The 12656-nt window shown below is 33.8% G+C and overlaps 1 protein-coding gene across 5 annotated transcripts in view; it reads left to right on the top strand.

Moving 5' to 3' along the window:
* The window catches only part of cacna2d3 (calcium channel, voltage dependent, alpha2/delta subunit 3), a 68347-nt gene that overhangs the window by 24903 nt on the left and 30788 nt on the right, over nucleotides 1-12656 (top strand). For 3 of the 5 annotated variants that reach the window (XM_048173061.1, XM_048173060.1, XM_048173064.1), the window contains 6 exons: nucleotides 1165-1239; nucleotides 1360-1449; nucleotides 3414-3527; nucleotides 5473-5551; nucleotides 7292-7425; nucleotides 7913-7930. In XM_048173061.1, the coding sequence (XP_048029018.1) occupies nucleotides 1165-1239; nucleotides 1360-1449; nucleotides 3414-3527; nucleotides 5473-5551; nucleotides 7292-7425; nucleotides 7913-7930 (510 nt within the window). The remainder of the gene's footprint in view (nucleotides 1-1164; nucleotides 1240-1359; nucleotides 1450-3413; nucleotides 3528-5472; nucleotides 5552-7291; nucleotides 7426-7912; nucleotides 7931-12656) is intronic. The other 2 variants (XM_048173063.1, XM_048173062.1) reach the window with 1 other exon arrangement.

Raw genomic sequence — 12656 nt, 5'->3', positions numbered from 1 at the left:
CTGGTCTAGGATCAGTTTTCACACCCTAAATCTAAACCATTAAAAAGGTTAAACTTTAGAAATGTTAAACTATAAATGATTTTACATTTTAAAACAATCATATTTTTAAAATATAATATCGTTTATTTTATTTTATATTATTATGTCTGTCAGGACCACTATCGTCAAATATGATAGATAATGCATAGAGTTTGTATTGGCGGTATGGTTCTGTTCTGGGCAAGAACTCCCTGCGCATCCATGCAGCCTAGCATGGATAAGAGCAGGGAGAGCAGCTCTGTAAACCCCTTAGGGTAAACAGAACAGAACCAACATGCAGATATCATTAAATGTCATGATTTAACGTACACATATTTCGAGAATTAGTCTGATTCAGGGGAAATAATAAGACTGAAGAGAGGAGGAGCTGGGGATGGAGGAGGGCAATTTGCTCCTGAGAAATGCAATAGCTGCTGATAATACTGCAGAGCTTATATATAGATGCCGTAATAGGCGTTGTATTCCTATAGGTAGACATAAGTCAACTGGGAGGCAACTGATGCAAGCTTGACTGACGTGACCTGCCAGAACTGACGCTAACGCTAGATATTTATTATGTCATTTATAAAAAGTGACATTAAAGCCTTTTACATTGTAAAAAATGTATCACGGTTTCCACAAAAAATATTAAGCAGCACAACAGTTTTCAACATTGATAGTAATAAGAAAGGAGTTTTTGAGTGCCAAATCAGCATATTAGAATGATTTCTGAAAATTAAGCTTTGCCATTACAGAAATAAATACATTTTATGATATATTAAAATAGAAAACAGTTATTTTAATTTGTAAAAATATTTCAAAATATTACTGATTTTTGATAAAATAAAAATGCAGGCTTGGTGAGCATAAGAGATTTCCTTCAAAAACATTAAAAAACTTAAATTAAATAAAGTAATTTATGTAATAAATTATGTTATCATTAAAATGGATATTTATTTTTTTTAGATTATGATCTCTTTTTTTTTTTTTTAAGTAATAGTATGTTCATGTACTTTCGATACAAAAACGCAAGGAAATTTTGATTTAATATCCATGAGTGGAATAATTAGTACCCTTTAGGATATCAATTAATTTGAAGGCATTTTTTAATTAATGCTCACTGTGTCTAATTTCTTGTGTTTCCAGTACAACCAAGAGATCCATTATGTGGAGCCCTGTCTAAACGGCACTCTCGTTCAAGCTGACAGTACTAATAAGGATGTATGTCTTTCTTTTATTAAACAATGGCACACACTTGCTGCCTGTAATTACCTAATTTTCAGTGAAATTAGGACTCCTAAAACATATCTGAAAGCCATTTCTCATGTTCTTATTCATCAGCACTTTAAAGAGCATCTGGACAAGTTATTCGCCAAAGGAATTGGACTCCTGGGTAATGCACTGAGTGAGGCTTTCACTATCTTAAATGAGGTGAGTGAAGATTACCAAAACCGTGAGATTACAGAGGTCCGGTATCATGACTGCCCTCCTTTCTGCTCCTGCACAAGTGTGTGTGTTTGCGTGTGTGAGCCTGCATTTTGTCTCGCTGTTCCGGCCCCTCCTCGAGACACCTCTATCTCTCCCTGTGATTAATCGCGGTAATTGGCAGCGCTGATTAATAAGCTGATGAAAGCGAAGGCAATTGCAGACGAGATAGCGCTCAAAGTCGGTCCAGTTGTGCCCTTTATCTCCCTTTTCTCAGACCACTAGTCTCGCGGAAAGAACAAGGAGGGGAGAGACAGGGAGACAGAAAGGAGAGACTGGGTTGTATCTGTATTTGTCACATTCATTAGAGCCAGTCCATTAATATGGTAATCGTAAAACCCGGAGTCCGGCCCCTTTAAAGGACCGCATGCTGTGTTTGTGTCTGATTGGTTGAAAGTAAAAAAAAAAAAAAAAAAAAAACTAAGTAGATGCAGCAGTCTTTGACTTTTGGAATGACATCATGCACTGCACCGCAGTAAAGTTCGCTTGGTGTAAAGACTACAATAGAGAATACAAAGCCTGATTATCACCCATAATGCAGGTTATTTTAGCAGCAAAGCGTCTCCCTCTATGAGATACTATGTAGTGTATTCTGCTCAGTCGCTCTGTCAAGTCAAGTCATTTTTATTTATGTAGTGCTTTGTACAATACAGTTTGTTTCAAAGCAGCTTTACAATGTAAAACAGGTAAATGATGATCAATGATGCAAACAGAATTCAATTTGCATAAAGCAGCTCTAGAAAGATAATAGTGTCATTGTTCATTTGAAACTACAAAAGTCTGAAAATCTAGGAATTAAAATCCATTTTTAACCTTGAAATAAACTCAAATCATGCTAGAGAACATGATTTTGTTGATGTTAATATAAGTTAATATATTATACACTACTGTTCAAATGGGGTTTTTTTAAAGAAATTACTATTTTTTTATTCAGCATGGACATTAAATTGATCAAAAGTGATAGTAAAGATATTTATAACACAGAATATTTCTATTTCAAAGAAATTATGTTCTTTTGAACTTTCTATTCATCGAAGAATACTCAACAGAAATGTATCACCATTTCCACAAAAATATATATTTCAGTATTGGTAATAATAAGAAATGTTTCTCGAGCAGCAAATCATCATATTAGAATGATTTCTGAAGGATCATGTGACACTGAACACTGGAGTAATGATGCTGAAAATTCAGCTTTGACATCATAGGAATAAATTACATTTTAAAATATATTAAAATAGAAAACAGCTATTTTAAATAGTAAAAATATTTCACAATATATTTTGCTGTAATTTTACAGTGATATATATATATATATATATATATATATATATATATATATATATATATATATATATATATATATATATATATAATTTATATATTTATATATATATACATATATATATATATATATATATATATATATATATATATACTGTATACGAACAATATAATCATAACATAATTAAACAATAACGTATGAGAGGCTGTGCTATTTTGTGTCCACAGTTAAGCTACTGTTACTCTTACACTGAAAAAATATAATTAACTAGTTAAATGTACTGTAGTAGCTGTTTACTCTTGAGATCAACCAATCAGCATCCAGGACGGAACCATTTTATCATACAGCATAAACACAGTATCCTCTACAAAGCATTATATATGAGCAATCTGTCAGAGCCCCATAATGTAGATACAGAAACCACTCTGAAGACAATTTCCTGTTTGCTTCTTTTTTTTCCCCAACTAAAATAGATTCTGTTGTTAAATTTTAGCTTTATGTGTTAGTGAATCATTCTAAGGCATTTTGATAGTGTTTATTCTGAATGTTGAACTGAATTCTCATTCTCATAATGAAAAGTCTCTCTCTTTCTCATGTCTCCTTATCTCTCCCTCTCACCGTGCAGATTAATCAGACCGGCCGTGGAAGTTCATGTAGTCAGGCGATCATGCTGATAACAGATGGAGCCACTGAAATGTACGATGATGTTTTTGCCAAATATAACTGGCCTGAGCGAAAGGTAAGATAAAGAATTATTAAAAAGAAGGTCTTCCATGCATAGCAACCACATTTTCAGATTAAAAGCATCAAACAAGCATAAAAGCATGAATATTCATAATGAAATCCTACTTGAGATACATTATCAAATGCAGCATTATTTCTCTCAAGTATATTGGTTCTTTTCCTGCCTAAGCACAGTGTGTTTTCTCTTACTTTATAGATTTAGTTATGATTGCTTTTTTTCACCCCAGCACAAGTGTAAAATTCCCTTTTGAGAGCGTTTTGACATTTTGAGGAATTGTGTTTGGCTCCTGCGGTGGTTGTCTGAAAAAGTGTGTTAATGTATATTGAATTGCTGACAGCACAAGCTTATTTGACACACTCTTCAAACATGGGGGAAAATGTTGAATAAACTGATTTGGAGGGCTTGCACATGTACCTGCCCTTCGGCGGTGCTGAATCAGTCGCCTGATTGACCCTGTGAACCAGTGTTTGCCGGCTGCTGCGCGGTTTGCATGACGTGTTCATAAAGCATTCGGCATTGAGGTGAACATGTTAAACGAACATTCTTGGCCTGGATTGGTTGCGTGTGTTAGTCTGCATCTCATGTCCTTAACGGCATGAGGAGAAATGCGTTTCTACAGCCTGCAGAAGGGGTGTGTGTTTGTGTGTGTGTGTGAATTGTCGCTGGCCCACTGCGGTGTAACCGCTCAGTATTGGTTGGAATCAAAAACCATTTATACATGGGAGACAGGAGCAATGTACTGAGAAATAGAGGGATGGAGGGTAAAAAGAGGGAGGGAGAAAAAATGAGTGAGCAGAGGAAGGAACATTGAGAGGAATGGTTGAGTTTATACATCCATATTTTGAAAGCACTCTCATGTGCACAAATTAATAAATAAAATAAATGTATAAAAACATGCATTTTGTCTTCTTTATTTAAAAAGATTAATCTATTTATATTTGCAATCTCAGACGTGTAAAGTCATTGCATTTGGCTGTTTTTTTTAACATCTTGCAGCAAAGGCATCTTGATACATGCTTATAAAAATGTTTTCATAAAAACTACTAAACATAAAAAGCATTTAGCTTTTTTAGATTATTGAACATTGCCTTTAAAAAAATGTCTAAAACACATTGTAAGCAGTGTTGTTATTGTCAACTAAAATTATTAAAAATTGCTTTTGATAACTGAAATAAAATAAAATAAAATATAAATATTAGATGAAAAAATCAAGGTCAATTACTGAATGAAATTAAAATAAAAACTGAATCAAATGAAAATTATAAACTAAAAATGAAATAAAAATAAATAGAATAAAAAACTAATAAAAATGACAAAAGTGCATAACAAAATTACTAAAACTGAACATATAAAAATAAAAACTAATTCAAATATTATTCATTTCATCATTGTGAAATGTTTGAACAAAAAAAAAAATCACACAATTACAATATTTTCATGATATTGCTGTCACTCTGAGTACTCATGCACATCCCTGGTAGTAATTTAAAACTGAATCTTAAAACATATGGTTAACAGTTTTCCTGCCTGATTTGTTGTAATTAAGTAAATGCGCTAAGGCAGTTGTTTTCTAATGAGTAATCAAGTAATCAGGTTTTACCCTGACATCAGGAAATTGCATTGTGGGAAACAAGGAGATTCTTTGATTTAAATTCAGAGATCTGCTGCATGTGTGTTTTCAGTGTGGAGAAACAAAGAGAAACAGAGGAATGGAAAGAAACAGAGACCAATGTGATTGCAAATTTGAAACTGTAGCTTGCCAAGCTAAAAGCTATTCATGTGTAAAGTTTACATTGTTGGAGCTGTCCATCTGTGATTTTGTGTGTATCAGTATTTAATAAATACAAACAAAAGTACAAAAATACTTACTATTCACGTACAAAAACTGAAAACATATTTATTTATCGCACAAATGAAACTCTTTTCTTTTTCTTCATAGGTTCGTATATTCCCCTACCTGATTGGTCGGGAATCTGCGTTTGCTGATAACCTGAAATGGATGGCGTGCGCCAACAAAGGTTCGTTATTTTTGGGGGGGATGACGAGCTGAATTTGATTTACATTCCATTTTATTTTTTGCTAATTAGTTAATTAATTATCCTGGCTGGGTTTTCCTGGAGCACGGAAGCTTCCGTTCGGCTTCCGAGCGCGATGAGGAGTTAGCGTGCCACCGCTGTGGGTTTATTGGTTTGAAGGCTTGAGGAAATCACGCGGGTGTTGAGTGCTTGATGGGAGTGCGACAGCAACTGGCTCAACTCGCAGAGCTGACATGCAGAGGTCAAGGGTCAACTGAGCCTAAATCACTCTTCCTGTCAGCTCGGCTCCCGTGGCTGCGCAGCGTTGATCACTCCCATGTGCCCGCGCCACGGATGACTGGCCGCGGGATGAGGAGCGCTCTCACACACACACACACACAAGCTGAGAATTTCTAGCTCTGCACCTGGAGCCTCTGCAGTAGCACATGCACATTTTCAGCACCGCCAAAAGGATGGAAAAGGCATCTGATGATCAGCTTGTATCTTACCTTAATAATCATGCTTAATTTAATTTAATAAAGTATGTATGATTATGTTCTGTTTATATAATCTGTTATGATTTCTAAATATTCAAAGCTATTCAAGGCTATACGTTTAAATAGTATAATGTATTATAGTAATAATATCATTATTATTAGTCAAAAGCCCAGCATTTTTCCCCCCACATTTTTTTAATGGAAAAACTGACCAAAATCTGAATATTAGCATTACGCTCTTTACATCAATATGTGGAAGCTTGTTTAAGTCACTAAATAAAAAATAAAAAAAGTAATTGCAACTTTTTATCTCAAAATTCGAACCTTTTTTCTTGCAATTGCGAGAATTTTGACTTTTTTTCTCAGAATTGTGAGATTTAAACTCACAATTGCGAGTTATAAAGTCAGAATTGCATATTATAAAAATATATTTCAGGCAGTTCTTGCAATTCAGACTTTATAACACACAATTCTGACTTTATACCACGCAATTCTGACTTTATCTCAGAATTTCTGACTTTATAACTCACAATTGCCAGTTAATATCTCCCAATTCTGAGAAAAAAGTCAGAATTGTGACTTAAAAGTCACAATTACCTTTCTTATTTTTTATTTCATGGCGGAAAACAAGCTTCCATATCAATAACTATGAATAACTAAACATTATAAAATATCATAATGGGCGTTAGAATGACTTATGAATAAAAATAAAAGATTTTAAAGCATTATGAATACCTTTAAAAAATAATATATAACAGTAAAGAAATCTGTAAAAATGCTGTACATTTATGGGCTTCATAGAAAGTGATACCAAAATGCATTTAGACAAAATATACTGTACATTTGATGATTTTGAAAGAAGTCTCTTCTGTTCACCATATGTATTCATGGTCACTGTGAATTTTGACAAGCAAGACATGTTCCTTGATCAACATATTTTGTTGATCCTGGAACAACATTCCTGCCCAAAAATGTAGTCCTAGTCCTGCCCCTAAACCTAACCCTACCCATAACTTATTCCTAAAATCAGAGAGAATTGTATGATGTAGAAGCACCTAACCCTGGTTGTAAGCCTAAATTTGACATAAACTGTAATCTTGTCCCTCAAATCTTATTGGTTGATGTTGTTCCAGAATCAACAAAGATGTTGATCCAGGAAAATGTTGTACTTGTTATAATCATGTTCACCATATATTCATAGGTTCATTGAGTAATTCAGATCTGCTATGGGTTGTGTGTTGTGCAGGTTATTTTAGTCAGATCTCCACTCTGGCTGACGTTCAGGAGAACGTGATGCGGTATTTGCATGTGATGAGCAGACCTAAAGTTATCGACCACGAACATGACACAGTGTGGACTGAAGCCTACGTGGACAGCGCAGTAAGTATAATTAATCACAACTTGTGTTGTGTGTGTACAGCATCTGTATCCTTTACAACGATGTACAACATAAATTACAGCTTCTGCAAAAATACGACTTTTATTTATAAATCACCACAATCATCAAAATAACAGAAAGATTCTGAAGAACATCATAATGTTTGAGGAACATCCCATATTATTATTTGTTTAAACTACAACTTATTTGTCAGAAATGATGGTACATTTTTGTAAAGGGTTTGCTGTCTAAAAAATCTAGTATTTTCTCTACTAAATGTATGTGTTTTCTACAATCATTCTCCCTCATAAAATGCAACTCATTAGTAGCTCGGTTAACTCCCTGAAGGTCTCATCAAGACACTCTTCCATTCAGTGAGCACTGCGAGAACGAGATCAGGTCACACACCGTGCAGTGTGTCTCTTGTATGTGTGTAGACGTGAGCACATGTCAATGACACGTATTATTTTTCTCCCTGTGTCCCTATAGCTCGCGCAGGCGCACAAGGTAACAGTCGCAACCGGTGTCTCTGTGGCTCTGTTCCGAAACCTAGCGAGCTGCCTACGGAGGCAGCATTTTAAGGGCGTGCACAACATGAAGCCTGATCCTTCTAGCATACCTAATAATAGCCCAAATCTATGGCAGTCTTGCATGCATATAACTTGCAATACCAGAATGCATTGTGACAAGTTCAGGGGGGTAAAAACATATCGTAAATACACTCTCAGAAAAAAAGGTAAAAAAGCTGTCACTGGGGTGGTATCCTTTCAAAAGGTACACCTTTGTATGTTATTTACCCCTAAATTTTGCATAATAGTACCTTAAAGGTGCATATTAGTATGAGTACCTAAAGTGTTTGTTACACTTTATTTTAAGGTGTCGTACATTGTACTTATATTAAATCAAATTGTTTGTACTATATATCAAATAAGTACTGAGTAATATTAATTAACTACTAACTATGTACTTACTATAGAGTTACGGTCAGGGTTAGTTACTTGTAATTATGCATAATTTACTGTTATTACAATAGTAAGTACATTTCGTAACGTATAACTACGTCACTTTAAAATAAAGTGTTGCCAGTGTATATATTAATACCTAAAGTGTACATATTAATACCTCAAGGTGCATAATAATATCTAAATGTACATATTAATACCTAAATGGTACATATAAGTACCTAAAGGTGCATATTAGTACCTAAATGTACTTATTAGTATGTAAAGTGTACATATTAGTGCCTAAATGTAAATATAAAGACATAAATGGTAAATAAATATAAATAAATTAGTTCCTTAATGATATATTTTACTACTTTTTGAAAGAGTTTTACCTTATTGACAGCTTTAGTGTACACATAGTGAACATATTGATACCTAAATGTAAATATAATATCTAAAGGTTCATATTAGTATGTAAATTGTACATATTAGTACCTAAACGTACATATTAATATCTAAATGTACATATTAGTACCTAAAGTGTACATATTAGTATGTAAAGTGTACATAACAGTACCTAAAGTGTACATATTAATACCTAAACATACATATTAATATCTAAAGGTGCATATTAGTACCTAAATGTACTTATTAGTATATAAAGTGTACATATTAGTACCTAAATGTAAATATAAAGACGTAAATGGTAAATATTAGTTCCTTAATGATATATTTTACTACTTTTTGTAAGAGTTTTACCTTATTGACAGCTTTAGTGTACACATAGTGAACATATTGATACCTAAATGTAAATATAATATCTAAAGGTATATATTAGTATGTAAATTGTACATATTAGTACCTAAACGTACATATTAATATCTAAATGTACATATTAGTACCTAAAGTGTACATATTAGTATGTAAAGTGTACATAACAGTACCTAAAGTGTACATATTAATACTTAAACATACATATTAATATCTAAATGTACATATTAGTACCTAAATGTACTTATTAGTATATAAAGTGTACATATTAGTACCTAAATGTAAATATAAAGACGTAAATGGTAAATATTAGTTCCTTAATGATATATTTTACTACTTTTTGTAAGAGTTTTACCTTATTGACAGCTTTAGTGTACACATAGTGAACATATTGATACCTAAATGTAAATATAATATCTAAAGGTATATATTAGTATGTAAATTGTACATATTAGTACCTAAACGTACATATTAATATCTAAATGTACATATTAGTACCTAAAGTGTACATATTAGTATGTAAAGTGTACATAACAGTACCTAAAGTGTACATATTAATACTTAAACATACATATTAATATCTAAATGTACATATTAGTACCTAATGTGTACATATTAATATCTAAAGGTGCATATCAGTAACTAAATGTATGTAAAGTGTACATATTAGTGCCTAAATGTAAATATAAAGATGTAAATGGTAAATATTAGTTCCTAAATTATACATTTTAGTACTTTTTGAGTACTTTTTGAGTGAACATATTAATACTTAAATGTACATGTAATATCTAAAGGTACATATTAGTACCTAAATTGTACAAATTAATACCTAAAGGTACATATTAATATCTAAAGGTACATATTAGTACCTAAATGTACATATTAGTATGTAAAGTGTACATATTAGTACCCAAAGTGTATATTAATATCCAGAGGTACATATTATTACCTTAATGTACGTATTATATTAATATATAGACCTAAATGGTAAATATTAGTTCCTAAATTGTACATATTAGTACTTTTTGAAAGAGTTCCATCCCAGTGACAGCTTTTGTACCCTTTTCCCTGAGAGTTTACAAGAGTTTATAGATTATATATATAATTTAATAAATACTGAAAAGCATCACTAAAATAGTTCAAACTGTTTAAAATGGGACTGTTAGCCAATATTAATATTTCACAATATTGTTGTATATTTCTGCTTATTAGAGTTTGTGCTCACACTTTTTAGCACTATTTGTATGACATACAGCGTAGAATGTTCCAAATCGGTCACTCAGTTAGAATGCTGCCTATGTAGACTGTAGTCAGCAAGGCAGCTGACTAGGTTTTGGACCAGAGCCTGTTTGTGTCCATTCTGTCACTGGTGTCTTGCAGCATTTCCTCATTGTAATTTGCTTTCAGTATTCCGTTTCTGGAATCTGAAACGTTTTATTAGTTCTTGAACATGGATGTGGTGCAGAGTGCTACTGGGGAACGCTGCGTGAGAGAGCGAAAGATAAAAGCGAGTGAGGGCGAGATGTGGTCAGAGATAGGGTTTGGCTTCACTCTGCTGGGTATGTCGAGAACTGCAACACCGACCGCTGTGCCATTCCATTTCTGATAAGACCGACTCATACACACTCACGCACACACACACACACACAAGTGCAAGTGTTCGCACCCATCCGATGTCTTTGACACCCTCCTCTGTCACACACACAGGCATAGGCGTAGGGTGTTGGGAATTGTTCTCCGGAGTGTGTGTTGCTGTATCTTGGCCACTGAGACACCCCATTCATCATTTTGTGGATCATTGGCTTTTATCTCCTAAAGCCGTAATAAAACTGACATTGGAGCAGAGGGGGTGAGAGAGGCAGAGACTGGGAGAAAGAGAGAAGGGAAGAGGGGGGAAGGAGAGGAATGGGGAAGCACAAGGTTAATTCACAGATTTCAATTTGGCTTCTGCAGGATACACCTCCAGTGTTCTGCACGACGCCAACCAGACTGAACAAATGTTGGACAAAACTCAAACTGAGTTTTTTTTTTTTTTTTTTTGAGCTCTTCAATGCGAGACAGAATAAGAGAGACTTTAAAGCCCTCTTCAATGGGACTGAGGGAGATTTTTGCTGCTGTTTTAAAAGCAAACCAGCCATTGGAACAAGACTAGTGATAATTAAAGTTACATTCTGAAAACAAGATTTAAAGGGATAGTTCACCCCAAAATAAAATTGTTTACTTTTGAATTGTTCAGTCTGTCGTCATTTACTCTCTGTTTTCATTCCAAGTCCATATAAAATTCTTTATTTTGTTCTTGTTGAACTGAAAAGGTGTTTTGCAGAATATCCTCATAAATCTTTTCCTTACAGTGAAAGTGAATGGGGACTGGGGCTGTCGAGCACCAATATCACTAAAAAAGAGGTCCATACAACTCAAACTGTATACCAAGTCTTCTGAAATCATGCGATAGCTTTCTATATAAAACTGTGTATAATTTACATTACTGCTCAAAAGTTAAGGGTCATTATAGGGTCTTTTATTCAGCGATGATGCATTAATTATTTGATCACAAGTGTTGATAAAGACTTCAACATTTCAAATAAACTTTATTCATAAAAGAATCCTGAGAAAAAATGTGTCACGGTTTCCGTTAAAATATTAAGCAGATGTTTAACATTGATAATAATAAGAAATGTTTCTTGAGCACCAAATCAGCATATTAGAATGATTTCTGAAGGATCATGTGACACTGAAGACTGGAGTATTTAAATATGGGATGTTAAAACATGTGACACCAGGTTTGATGTTAACGATTTGATTTGATTGGTCACAAGACACAGGAGACCGAAAGACAAGTTGATCATTTCACGTCATTGATGTCCCATTTTGACGCACTATATTTGAATATATGCTAACAGAAATGAGATTTGAGAAGTATGACAGAGAAGATTTTCTGTGAAAAAAAGTGTTCAAATTTCACAAATCACATGATGTCAGAAGATTTTTAATATAGCACAATGCGTATGGACCGTTTTTATGATACTTTAATGCTGTTTTTTGTCATTTTTGGAGTTTGACAGCTCCAGTCTCCATTCGCTTTCATTATTTTGATTTCATTTTACTGTTCCCCTTAAAGTCATATAGGTTTGGAAAGACATGAGAGTGAGTAAAAGACAGAATTTTCATTTTTGCATGAACTATCCCTTTAATATATATTTTTTTTCTACTGGAAAACAAAACAAAGATGTCAACTAAGAATGGGATATTTACCATTTTTCTTTTTTCTGTCTGTTTTTCTCTTCCACAAACACAAACAACCGCATTCACGAATCCTCTCAAGGGCCACTGTAAAACATGCATAATGGACACACACACATAGGAGTGAGGTGGGGGAATAGCAGACCTAGTTTCAGCGAGCTCATGCGTTAAATCATGTCAGCCCTCATCGTGCCCGCAGCTGAGCTTACAGTTCAGCTACAGAGATGAACCATCTTCACCAGATCACCCTTCACTTGTCTACACCTCGCACGGCCATT

Source organism: Megalobrama amblycephala, linkage group LG21 (genome assembly GCF_018812025.1).
Source record: "Megalobrama amblycephala isolate DHTTF-2021 linkage group LG21, ASM1881202v1, whole genome shotgun sequence".
Lineage (NCBI taxonomy): Eukaryota > Metazoa > Chordata > Actinopteri > Cypriniformes > Xenocyprididae > Megalobrama > Megalobrama amblycephala.
The sequence above is the reverse complement of the archived record's forward strand: the minus strand, read 5'-3'. Positions and strand labels throughout refer to the sequence as shown.